This window comes from Coffea arabica, chromosome 11e (assembly GCF_036785885.1).
Source record: "Coffea arabica cultivar ET-39 chromosome 11e, Coffea Arabica ET-39 HiFi, whole genome shotgun sequence".
Classification (NCBI taxonomy): Eukaryota; Viridiplantae; Streptophyta; class Magnoliopsida; order Gentianales; family Rubiaceae; genus Coffea; species Coffea arabica.
This window is the reverse complement of record NC_092331.1, coordinates 54,080,159-54,093,803: the sequence shown is the minus strand read 5'-3', so window position 1 is coordinate 54,093,803 and position 13,645 is coordinate 54,080,159. Positions and strand designations below refer to the sequence as shown.

Genomic DNA, 13,645 nt, shown 5'->3' with positions numbered 1-13,645 from the left:
GGAGTGTAGGGACTTAGACAGGAGTAGTTCTTGACCAATAAATAACTTGTCTTTCCACACAATGAATGCCTTAGACAAAATAGGGCCATGGAGGATTAGGACACTTCTCTGCATCCTCTCTTCTTCTATTCTTCAAATTTATTTTTGTATAGAAGTTTTCAAAGACATAAATAATTTTAGCTGGGCTTGGAGTAATATACCTTCTATCATTCCTGGAAAATTGTTATACTCGAAATGCCACATAGAATGCTAAAGCACCGGAATTGCTTGTGATATCAATTACTCTACAAAAACTCAACAGCGGAAGCTGAAGAAAATACATAAAAAGCTAGTCTGAGGAAATCTTGACAGCCAATCGAGGACCCCAAGAAATTTAGAATTGAAAATATAACTAAAAATAGGACAGGATGATAAATAAGGTTTGTAATTTTGAAAGTAATTAAGCTGTCCTTTTGATACTTGGAGAAGGGTTCTGTAGTAATCTACAATCAAATGATAAAATCTAACAAGGCCTTAGTCTGTAAATAACTAATTTTGAAAGCATAGAAGTAGTCCATCAATTGCAATTTTGAGACTGGGGTTCTTTGTTAAAGGATGTGATTGCAATGTTATGTGATTGTCACTAATAGACTAAAGCAACAAGACAAGCAAATTAGAATTCCCCCAGTAGGCATTTAATTCCTAGCAAGTAAAGGACAACAAAACGTCAGCATCCAAAACGCTATTGGGAAAGAACCCCAGTCCAAGTTGAGGTACAAAGCTTCCCCACGCAATAGATTCACCAAATTGAGCAATAGATTTCCTATAAGTTATTTTCTGTTGTGCTAGGGTAATGTGTAGCAATCTGATAGAAGAAAACAATAAAGTAGCAAACATATATCGGAATGGAAACTTGGTGAACAGATGAGGAACTTCAATTTATCAACGTCTAACGGAATCATCAACCATGTGGTATACCACATTTGTGGATGAGTATTTTCTTTTTTTCATTTTTTTTGCCACACACTTATTTCTACAATGTGATTTACCACAATGTGGTAATATATCACTTCCTCATGGACAATGGGTAACAGAAATTTACTAATTCACGTGTGTAAACACAATCCAGTTTTACAATGGAAACACAACTACGATACGTTGTGGAAAAATTTTAGGGAAAATCGTCCAAAACGTCCATCACATTTTGTAAAATGATTTTTTTCGTCCCTCACTTTTAAAAGTGTAATTTTATGTCCCTTACATATTCACATCGATCAAATTTAGTCCCTAGCTAGGTTTTCGATTATTTTTTGGCCGAAATCCATCACGTGCAAGGCACATGATCATTTTTGAAGGGTAAATTTGTCAAATTATATTTTACATAATCTAATCTATAGTCCTTCACATTTTATAAAACAAATTTTTTCGTCTCTCACATTTTATAAAATGATTTTTTCATCCCTCACATTTCACAAAATGAATTTCTCAATTCCTCACATTTCAAAAAATGAATATTTCCATCCCTCATTAATTATGTGTGTAAGGGAAACCCTAAAATATATATATATGTATGTGTGAATACATTTTATTTAAACACACATATATATATCTATTTGATTTTGCTTAATAATACGAATAGAATAAATATATGTATATGTCTATTTGATTTCACTTAACAATATGAATACCATATATTATACGTGATCATTTGATTTCATTTGGTATTAGCTAGTAAAAATTCTTGCATTCATTGTCAAGTTGGCCAATAAAGCTATTTTCGGTCAAAATACAATAAGAATATGCAAATTAAGGTTCTATTGATAAATATTAGTCATAATCATACAAAAAGAGAAGATAGCCCACAAGTTGGACCCAATTACATACATGTGTTTATGCTATTATTATTAAACAAAATCAAATAGACATATACATGTGTTTAAAAAAAATGTATTCACAAATAGACATATACGACACGTTGTGGGAAAATTTTATGCCTATATAAGTCCTGCCCAATGTCACAATTTATGCTCATGTTTTATTTACCTTTTGTTTGGCATTCCTCAAGTTTTATTTACCTCTCCATAAGCAATGCAGACAATTTATTTTCTTTTCGTTGGAGCCTTGGTACTGTTGCACTTTATCGCAACTAGCTCAGCTAGCATAATTGTAGCCAACAACCATAACAACAGTGCTAGTGATCTGGATGCTCTTCTTGCTTTCAAAGCCACCATTTTCGATCCTCAAAGGATTATCCCAACCAACTGGTCCACTTCTTCCTCTGTTTGCAACTGGATTGGAATCACTTGTAATGCTCGTCATCACAGAGTCGCAGCCATCAACCTTTCTTACATGGGAATTGTAGGAACCATACCTCCAGAACTGGGAAATCTTTCTTTTCTCGTCAGGTTGAATGTTATGAATAACAGCTTTCATGGACATCTTCCAACCGAGTTATCTCGTCTGCGCCGAGTGAAGTACATCAACTTGGAAGGTAATGCCTTTGAGGGAGACCTTCCGTCATGGTTGGGAGGTTTAACTGCACTCCGATACTTATCCTTCCGAGATAACGGATTTTCAGGTTCATTATCAGGCAGGCTCTCTAATTTCACAAAGTTAGAGGCCATCAGTTTGGGTTTCAACTTTTTTACTGGAAATCTTTCAGAAGAATTCAGGGCTCTACCGAAATTGAAATTTTTGGAAATTCAATTTAACCAACTTGTAGGCCCTCTGCCACAGGCTCTGTTTAACCTCTCCTCATTGCAAGTTATTGGTTTTACCAATAATAGCTTATCGGGTTCCCTCCAAGCAGATATCTGCAATTATCTCCCACAACTTAAAGGGCTTTACTTATCACTTAATAACTTTGAAGGTGAAATTGCATCAGGCATCGGAGAATGCTCAAGACTTCAAGTTTTATCCTTGTCTCACAACAAATTCCGAGGATATATACCAAAGGAAATTTGGAATCTAACCGCGCTTACACAATTATATTTGGGTGGGAACGACCTGACAGGTAAGCTGCCAAGTTCACTTTGTTTTGAAAAATTCTTGTGTATTTCGAGCACCAATAGACCGCAGATTTAAATGCTTGTAGGGTTGTGAGTTTAGATGCGTATGTGTGGAGAAACACTTAAACTTAATGTTTAAATAGATTAAGTTGAAACTTAATGTTTAGGTAGACTGTATATAAGCAATGATTCCTTCTTTTTTGCATATTTGTTCATCAAGGATTATATGGGGATGTTTTCACATAGGTAATAATAGTTAAAAATTGGAGACATTACTCAAGAACCCCATGGGGTGTGGTACTCTAACCTCTAACTGCCATGCGGTTTAGAAATACACAGCTAAACCCTTTGCACTTTAGATTGAAAGCTACGATTATAGATGACAATCAAACCCATTTAACTAAATTTATGCATACCCACCCATGAATAATTGGATATGGGTATATTAAGTTTTTAAAAATGGGTATAATTCGGTGGCCCATCAAACCCAATTAACCAATTTAAAATTGTCTTCTCCAAACCTCCATTCTTCTCCCACCCATTTAGAAGAAATTTGAGACCTGTGTTTGATTAATGAATTCATTGTTGGAGCCTTTCATGCATTAATATTGCTGAAACTTTGTATATAGTGGAATGTTTTATTTTTCAGCCTTAACAAATATTTGATACATCTTTTACACAGATAGATATCCTACTTAATTTTTTTTCCAGATTTTTCATTTTGCCATGATGTTAACTAGTTTGTTTAATGGGAAAAAATTGGTAATTAGGCTTATTGAGCATTACAAATAAATATTTAAAACTAATGATGGGTGTAAATGGTGAAATAAATTGATAATTTAGTTTGCAAAAATGAATTTAAATAAGTTTACAAAAAGGTAAAATAAATAGGTTACAAATGGGTAATTGGGTTACTCAACTCATTTTTTAACTTACCCATTTATACCCATCTAATTAAATAGGTATAAATAGGTTGACTCACATATACGCATTACCCATTACCTATTTCAACCCTTTCAAACCCGCCCAAATCACCCACTTTGACACATCTAGCTAAGATGATGAAATGCATACAAACTAACAGTCTTGTGCAAGAAGACAACTCTATTAACATACATAACGTAAATTCATCCTTTTTCTTAATTATGTTTCTTACTTGAAAGTATTTCCGGTTTTGGCCCCATTCTGTGCGTTATCTTTATTTATTTCAAACTGAATTGTTAGTTTGCAATGTTTCGATGTTTTTATTTGTCAACTTTTTCATCTTTATTTTGTCAAAAGATGTAAAATGAAAAATAATTACTAAAGTAACTAATTATAGCCGGCAATTGTCGTCCACGACTAACTGATTTAATTTTATTGTGTAGAGTGCAGATTAAGACTGAAAATCCATCATAACCCATTGAAAATTGTTCAAAATCCTTCGTAACCCAATGAGAATTTTCTCATTGGGTTTTAGAGGATTTTGAAACTAAACTCATAAGAGCACGAAAAATTTACATCACATACACTATTGCTGATAATCGCTAACTACTTGAGTATTGGTGCAAACTTCAAGTGAATAAAGAAGTTTTTGTTTTCAACAAAATAAAGATAAAAGTTAGAAAATAAAAGAACACAGAGTTACTAAACCTAACCTTACCTAACTCGATAGTTCAATTGGTCAACTTAGTGATCTTGGATTAGTAGTTGGACTGAATGAGGAAGGAAATCGTTAACTAGTCAATAATTCATCAATTCAATCGGTAAAATCTAAAATACTGACCTGTTCAACTAGTAATTTAATAATTATAATGTTTTTAGTAATTAAAATATTTTATTGTACAATATTTTAGAAACACCGACTGGGTCAGTAAATCTATAGTTAAGTCGCTAACCTGTTATACCAATGGCCTTGTCAGGTTGATGTTTAGGCCGGGATTAATGACTATGCCATACACACAATTTTGTTTGATGTAACAAATAAATTTGTGAACGAAGAACGAATTAACACTATGTATATTAATGGGTAGAGTTGTCTTTTTGTACAAAACCATTGGTTTTGATGGATTCCATCTCTCTTGCCTTTGAATCCAAAGCATAAGGATGTTAAAAGTATATTTTCAAGCCACGCGGGGGTTTTGTGTAATTTCCCCTTACCATTTTCAAACATTTGAAACTTCATGGCTTTACCGTCTACGAAAGAAAATGTAAAAAATATTAATTTCAATATGCATATTTAGATTTTATATCAATTTTATTTCTAATTTGTGCACACATTTAAAAATCCATTGACATATGCATAAAGATTGCCACCAAAATGACCTTCAATTTTTGGGGGTGTATGTAATCGTCATTTTGCCAATATATACGGGAGATTTACGTGATATTGTTTGAAACTTGACTGAAGATCCTTAGAATTCCTAAATATATATACATACATATATATATATATTATACATATAATTATGCCATACTGTTAATTATATTTATCATCATGCCGTGATTTCTGGCAGGTGAAATTCCAAAAATCATTGGCAATCTCTATAATTTGGAGATACTAAGCATGGAGCGTGCTAATATTACAGGTAAAAAACTAGATACATTTTGACATGAGATCTATTTCATTATTCCATCATTAGAATACTTTTCTCAAACTTGAATTTGAACTTGAAGTCAAGCGAGTTCAAATACAAATCAAATTGGACTCTTTCTCATACGTCAATTGGTCAGTCATACCAGTGCACTGCATGAGCTAAAACGATTTTGATCAGCTTGATCTCAATATGCTACAGCCTACATCTACAACTCAATTTCAAATTCCAATTGATTGCACATCAAAAAAAGAGATACTGATTTTTTTTCGCTACAATAGATCTATATCTATTGTATACTACAAAGAAGGGGGACCTGAAAAGATTAAGCAAAAATCGAAGAGAACTGAATCATCTACCGACCCAGACGAGCGCACTCGTCTGGAAGCCACTTAAAAGTGGCTTGCCACATTTTTGAGATACTGATAGGGGCCTAACAAATGATACAATGGGAAATAGGAAGACGAGGAAGCACTTAGAGAGAGGGTACAAAGAGATAGAAAGAGTGAATGCTTGGAGAGAGGAAAGTGTATCCGTATAATTCTATGCCTCTGTTGACAATGTCATGTTATTTCGTTTGAAACAGTCTCAAAATGTTTTGTCATTTCCAGCATTGTCAATGAATTATACCACTTGCTTTCCTGTCTTTGCCCCTGAATTTGTTGAGATGCTTCCTCTTTCATTAAATTCAGCTACTTGACTTCAGATATGTGAGATACAAAAGTTTTGCCATGTTGTCATGCTTTGGTTACTACTTTCCTAGGCAAAAATTCTACAAAATGGGATAGCAGTTAGTACCCATGAGTACGGATCAAGTATATGAAAGACACGAATACAATAATTGGCATCAAAGCGGTTTGGATTAGGCACATGAGCTGTAAATTTTACTGAAAGACGCCAGGCTCAGTACAAGTTGAGAATAACGAGGTATTGTTGTGACAAGGTTGTGGGGCACAGATTGAGTGGACATAAAAATGATTGAGAGCTGAAAATGTGGAACTTTTGTTATGGTGGGCAGAGTTGGGGAATTAAGGCATGTTTTTAAACTTAGATCGGATCGATCGGTCCAATTGATTGAATCGAAAATCAGCCAAGTATCCGATCTGAATTATCTTAAAAGCTCGGGTTGTTAGAGACTTGGTCAAAACTAGAAGAACCGGTAAAAATTGGGTTTTTTTTAATTTTCCTTTTTGTTGAATTTTTTTCCTTCCGTACCTTTAACTCCAAATCCTTGTGAGCTCTCTCATTTTTCACTTCAATTCAAGCATCAAAAATCAATGTTTTAACATTTTTTTAAAACAAGATTTAAGATTTGTATTCAAAAGAAAAAAAGATCCAAAAATGCAAAAAAGGGAGTGAAGAAGAGAAAGGTTTGAGGAAAAGATATAAGCTTGATATTTCATAAGATTCAGAATAAAAAATTAATAAAATAAGAATGAAAATAAAATTAAAAGAAGAAGAAGAAGAAGAAAGGAGTTGCAGAATTGCAAAGAAAGAGGATGATGAAACTCTGGTAGCTGTGCTCTATGCAATGCATCGAGAGTAGAGGATGAAATGGGAAAGTGTAATGTGGGGTCAAAGAATTTTTAATATTATGTTTTGACCTCCAGATTGTTAAAAACTATTAATATACCTCAAATATTTTATACTTTATAAATATTATCCTAAAGTTTGGTGTTATTTTTCAATCAAGTCTATAATTTTAATTCTAAATTTGTTAATGTTCATTGAATAATATAAATTGCTATTTGATTGTTCTAATTTTCTTGTATTTTCTTGTTAAATACATTTGAAACATCAAATATATATGAATATACTTTTATTAATATTAACATGCTCTTAGATATTTTACGTACAATATTTTAATTTTTAAATAATTTTTATTTATGACATCATCTGGTTCAACCCCTAATCGAATTTGATCGAACTCATTGACTCTTAAGTTTGACCGAGTCGATACCTGATTCAAGTCTGAAAATATAGGGATTAAATAAGCAACTTGTTAGTGGTTGAAGTAGTTGAGGAGAACAATTAAACCAATCACGGGTAGGAGGAAAATGATCATAAATTAATATGTACAATTAATTAAACCAATCCTAGGAGAAATGATTATTAATTATTAAATTAATAATTATAAAGGAGTAAATGAATGGTTAATTAATTAGTTGAGATGGAATATTCGTGGGAGAAATGATATGTTTTTGCATGATTGTTTATCATATTTGCGGATATAACATAAAGAAATTTTAAAAAATGCATTTGTAATGGTATTAGACCAAATTAATGTGAATGAATTGATGACATAATAACCGGAGTGCATATAGGTGAAATTTAATTAGACCATATTTGTCACTTCTAAATTTTCGACATTATCATCACATCACTTAATTATACTTTTATTAGCTGATTAACATGTTGCCTATGTATTATCAACCAATAACACAACTAACTTTCACCAATAACCAACCACAAACATTATAATAATATTAAAAAAGCTTTTAAAAGATCAAAGTTTTTCACTTATTAAAATTTTATACCAATTTCTTTTGTATAAAAAGTGATTTTTTTTTTTAAATTGCACGTAAGCTGAGTGTGCCCTTTATCACTAGTAATGCTAATGGTATTTGTACTAATGTATACATGCTTGAAATCAAATATTCATATTGATTAGACTATACAGAGATACACTAAAGAATATTTTTTAATAGGTGTAAATACAAAAATATAACTTCTCATTGTCTATTCTAAAAGTAGGACAACAAGCAATCTTCAAATTTTTTTTTTACCAATTTGATTTGTCAGGTATAATACCTCAAGAGATTGGTAATCTTAGCAAGTTGGAACTACTAATCTTGGAGTCGAATAGGTTAAGAGGTCCCATCCCATTGAAACTTTTCAATAGTTCAACTACACGACTTATTTCTCTCGCGGAGAATGATTTGTCAGGCAAGCTTCCATCAACTATAGGTGCTTTCTTACCCAATCTTGAGGGACTCTACCTTGGGGGAAATGAATTCACTGGAACTATACTAACATCTATCTCAAATGCTTCTAGGCTCAGAATGCTAGACCTTGGTGTGAACCATTTTACTGGTGCAATTCCTCGTTCTCTTGGAAACTTGAGATTACTGGAACAGTTTGTTATATCGCAAAATGATTTTTCTGAGGACTCGCTATCCAAAGAGTTGAGCTTCATCATGTCCCTATCAAACTGCAAACATTTAAGAAGGTTGTGGATAAATGAGAATCCTCTTAATGGCTTCCTCCCAAAGTCTATTGGAAATCTTTCTAGCTCACTCGAATTCATTGATGCCACTCGTTGTGGAATCAGAAGTGAAATTCCAAGTTCGATTGGTAATTTGAGCAACTTGATAGGGCTGAACTTTGCAACCAATAGCTTGACAGGCGTAATTCCAACTACAATCAAATGGTTGTTGAAGCTTCAGATGATAGATCTAACTTACAACCAGATACAAGGAGCTATTCCAAGTGAGCTTTGTTATTTGTTGAACTTAGAAGGATTATATCTGGCAAAAAATAAGCTTTCTGGTGTGGTGCCTTCTGGTTTAGGAAATGTTACAACACTCAGATATGCTTATCTCAATTCTAACAAGTTAAGTTCTGTGATACCGACAAGCTTTTGGAGCCTTAGAGATATTTTGGGGCTGGACATGTCTGAAAATTGTTTGACAGGTTCTTTGCCTGCGGAAATTGGAAACTTGAAGGCATTAGTCTATTTGAACCTTTCAAATAATCAATACTTGGGTGGGATACCTAGCACTGTTGGAACACTACAGGATTTGCAAGAACTCGCCTTGGAACATAACAAGCTACAAGGATTGATACCAGATTCCTTGAAGAATATGCTGCAGTTACGGCATTTGGATCTATCTTTTAACAATCTGGAAGGTGAAATTCCCAACTCATTACAGGTACTATCAGATCTCCAATACTTTAATGTGTCTTACAACAGATTGAGAGGACCGATTCCTCATGGAGGACCATTCACAAATTTCACGAACCTATCTTTTCTCTCAAATGAAGCATTGTGTGGTGCTCCTTGGCGCCAACCTTGTACAAGTACATTTCAACATGAATCAGGGACAAAAAGGATAGTCATGATTGTTCTGTTGGCATCAGGATCTGTCATATTAGCCTTGGTGATTTCAATTTTTTTGATGCGGTCAAAGTTGAGAAAGAAAACTCTAGCTCCGACTCAGAACTTGCTTCTCATGGCGATATTTGAAAGGGCATCCTTCCATGAACTTAGAAAAATAACAAATGGATTCAGCGAGAGCAACTTACTTGGCTCGGGGAGCTTTGGTTCAGTTTACAAGGGAATTCGTGAAAATGGGATTGTTTGGGCCATAAAGGTATTTGATTTGCAGCTAGAAGGTGCATTTAAAAGCTTTGACAGAGAATGTGAAGTCTTAAGCTGCCTTCGTCATCGAAATTTAACTAAAGTAATTGGTGCTTGCTCTAGCCCTGACTTTAAGGCTTTGGTGCTTGAATATATGCCCAATGGATGCCTTGAGAAATGGCTTCATTCAAACCATCATTTCTTAAACATGAAGCAACGATTGGATGTTATGATAGATGTGGCTTGTGGTTTGGAATATCTCCATTATGGTTATTCAACTCCTATAGTTCACCGTAATTTGAAGCCTAGCAATATTCTACTGGATCAAGACATGGTTGGGCATGTTTGTGATTTTGGAATTGCAAAGTTGTTGGGAGATGGAGAATCTATGGTACAAACAAAGACTCTTGCTACATTTGGATATATTGCCCCAGGTGACTTTTCTTGATTACAATTTCGAATTTTTTATGTCATTCAAATTAATGTTTCAACTTTAACAACGAGTACGGTATGTGCAATATAAGAACTTTGAAAAAAAGACTTTGACAATGATTTTCAAACACTGATGCTAGAATATGGATTGGAAGGATTGGTTTCAACAAGTAGTGATGCTTACAGCTTTGGGATTACATTGATGGAAACATTTACAAAAAGAAAGCCGAAGGATAAGATGTTTACGGAGGAGTTAAGCCTCAGGCGTTGGGTACAAGATTGCTTACCGGATTCCATCATTCAGGTTATAGATGTAGATTTACTTCATCATGAAGGTGGACTGGTACAAAGGAAGATTGAATGCATATCATCTATCTTGCAAGTTGGTTTAAGTTGTACAACATATGTTCCTGAGGAGAGAATAAACATGAAAGAGATTCTAAGAGTGCTCCAGAAGATCAAACTTCAGTTTATCAAAGATATCGTACCTTGAAGCAGGTATAAACCATTATTTATGTGATATTCCAATAGCAATTTTTTCTTCAATCTTACGGTATAACAAAAGCTTAATCCAAGGATTACTATTCATTCAAGTAGTACTTACGTTTTTCTCCTGAATACGTTGCAGAGGTCTGAGGCGCAAATGTATTTGGGGAATTCTTAGTCTTGACTTTGTGCACCACCGAAATGCTTATGGTTCAAAACAGGAATGAGATATGTTGTATTTACCAATAAGTTTGTTTACAGATATGGAGACCTCAAGTTCATAATCCCATTTTATATGTTATGAAAGCCCAAGCATTTTACTTTGTGTTTTTGTTTGACATACATAGATTGCAATTAAGTTGATTATTTACTTTCAGTTATTGATCCATCTTTCCCTTTTTCAATTTTTGCAAATAAATGAGAAACAAATTGATCGTCGATATATATCACCATGTAGAGATACACGTAGGCATATGTATTTGTAAATACAGAGCATGCATATGGCATATAGATTCATATATTTATTTTATCGGTCTGTCTAATGGGTGCTCTCGTTAAGATGTATTTCAGATGTTAGGTTTTTAGAAATATAAAATTAATTAAAAAAAGTGCAAAAATGCAGAAGGATTAATTAGAAAAAATGTATAAATGTAAGGGATGGTAGTAATTGTTAGTATATATATATACATGATAGATTGGGTGGAATGTGGATGTGTTACCGAGTATCGATTGGACATGCGTTAAAAAAAACTTATTTTTTTTCAAATTACATTTTAAAGGTGCACATAACAGAGAGTGCAAAGTAGTTTCATGTCCAACAATTACTACCTAATAGAAATTAATAACACTTTTTAAGGGTTACCATTTCCTTGAGCTGTGGGAATATATATTTTTTCTTGTGTGGGAACATTTGTTAAGTAGCTCTATTTTGAAAAATTACTTTCGTTGGAGCTCATCACTAGACTGTAGGTGATTTGGGAACATTTCATTCATGCATTTTCTTTGACGTTGGAGATTCCCCATCTAATTCATACATTCCTTTGACATTGGAGATTAAAAGAATTCAGCCGTTTCCATCCCCTCCGGGTTTTTTTTTTTGAAAAAATATCATAATTTCTTTAAAATCTGCACTAATGACAAAAAATACGTCATCAAATATACATGGATATCAAAGAACAGATCTGAAAAATAATTAAAATTACATTATAAATTTCCAAATTTAAAAAATGACTTATTCCACAGACATTTGTATATGCTTCCAATCGCCAAATTGGCTGATTAATTGCTCATAGAATCAAATTTGGATTCTGAAATGCTCTTTATTTCTCCATGCCAAGTCAGTAAAATATTCTTCAGACCATCAAAGAAAAAGAAAAAAAAATTTTATGCAGAGGAATATAGGATTAGTTTTTATTCTTAGCATTTCTGAAAGGTTTAATTTTCAGTTTTGGGACTCATGACTTATATGTATAGTGTCCATGACACACTTGATATTTGATGCGTGATGGATGGATGGGCCATGGATCCATGTATGGTTGTTTTCCTGTTTGTTGCTTAGAACCGTTTGGGCTATAGAATTCAAGTGAGCCCATTCAGTGCTTTAGTATTTTGTAAAGCATTCTCTCAGTGGATTTTGCTGTTGTTTAGTAATTCTTCTATTTTGTTAATTTTGGCAAAGGAATTGATAGTTTTACAATAAATTCTTGTCAACTGCGTAAACTTATTGGCCAAAACTGAAACATGTGAAAAAATTTTAGGCTACAAATAATCTGAAATAACACAATTAAGGTATGCAATGAAAATGATAGTTATTCACTACACACAATTAAGGTGTGCATTGGTATCAAAACCAAGTATGCTTTTCATCCACATATCCACTATGGTTACAAAGAGATAGAAATAAGGGTGCTGCATGGTGCAATTAATTGGAAAGGAAAGAAATAAAAAAACACACACAGACACACACACACACACACACAAGTGATGATAGAGTTCACGGTGCAAGTGGAACTTGAAATTGTAGAGGTGTGTAAGAAAAAAGATAATAACTACAGCAGGAAGAAATTTTTTTTTTTTTGGGGGGAGGGGGAAGGTGAAGACCTTTAGCAGGTCTAGGTCTTGGGTCAAAATCTCCAATCTATTTCTCGCTTCTTTCCATCCAATTAACAGGAAGGATATAAGAAAAAAGAAAATAGCTGCTGCAGGCCTAAGTCAAGTCAGTGATGGTAGTGTAAGGTCTTTATCTCCCACAGACTGGAGCCAGAAAACTCAGATAATTACTTATCTTTCTCTACATTTCACTTTAGAAAAGTTAGATGGAAAGAAGAGACATAGATTTCGACTCTTGTGGTCTTCGTCAAGATGGTAAAATTAGGTGACTTTAGTATCAACCCCGAATTAGGGTTAAATAGACTCAAATGACAAGAAAAGTTGTTTAAAAGTCTCCATAACTATGTATCACTATCTAGAAAGAAGAATCCGCTTACCACGAAGTCCAACATGAGGAATAAATCTTCCTTGGTAGGCAGGAAATATCTTGCAAGTGACTGATTGAAATGCACGTAGATTCTGAGCAAAAAATAGAGTAAAAATTTTAATAAATACCTTAAAATGCTCCTATCTTACAAAGTTCAATTTATTTTTCTAAACAAAAAGAGTGTCAAGTTTTTCATGTCAATATTTGTTATTTGATAATTAATTATAACAATAAATCTTTTGCTGTAATATGGTATTTTTCATAATGCTTTACTAGGAATATAAATTCTTTTTATGATAGAGAAGAAAGTGCTATTTTGTTTCTTTTAAAG

At 33.3% G+C, this 13,645-nt stretch overlaps 2 protein-coding genes across 2 annotated transcripts; both read left to right on the top strand.

Moving 5' to 3' along the window:
• The first annotated feature begins 2,067 nt into the window (after positions 1–2,067).
• LOC140004400 (uncharacterized) lies at positions 2,068–11,161 on the top strand. The gene is made up of 4 exons (XM_072072153.1): positions 2,068–2,992; positions 5,483–5,554; positions 8,363–10,850; positions 10,981–11,161. The coding sequence occupies exons 1-3, from the start codon at positions 2,068–2,070 to the stop codon at positions 10,366–10,368; spliced, it is 3,003 nt and encodes a 1,000-aa protein (XP_071928254.1). The 3' UTR covers positions 10,369–10,850; positions 10,981–11,161.
• LOC113716169 (probable LRR receptor-like serine/threonine-protein kinase At3g47570) lies at positions 10,486–10,845 on the top strand. The gene has a single exon (XM_072072152.1). It carries the CDS (start codon positions 10,486–10,488, stop codon positions 10,843–10,845), a length of 360 nt encoding a protein of 119 aa, XP_071928253.1.
• Positions 11,162–13,645: the final 2,484 nt, after the last annotated feature.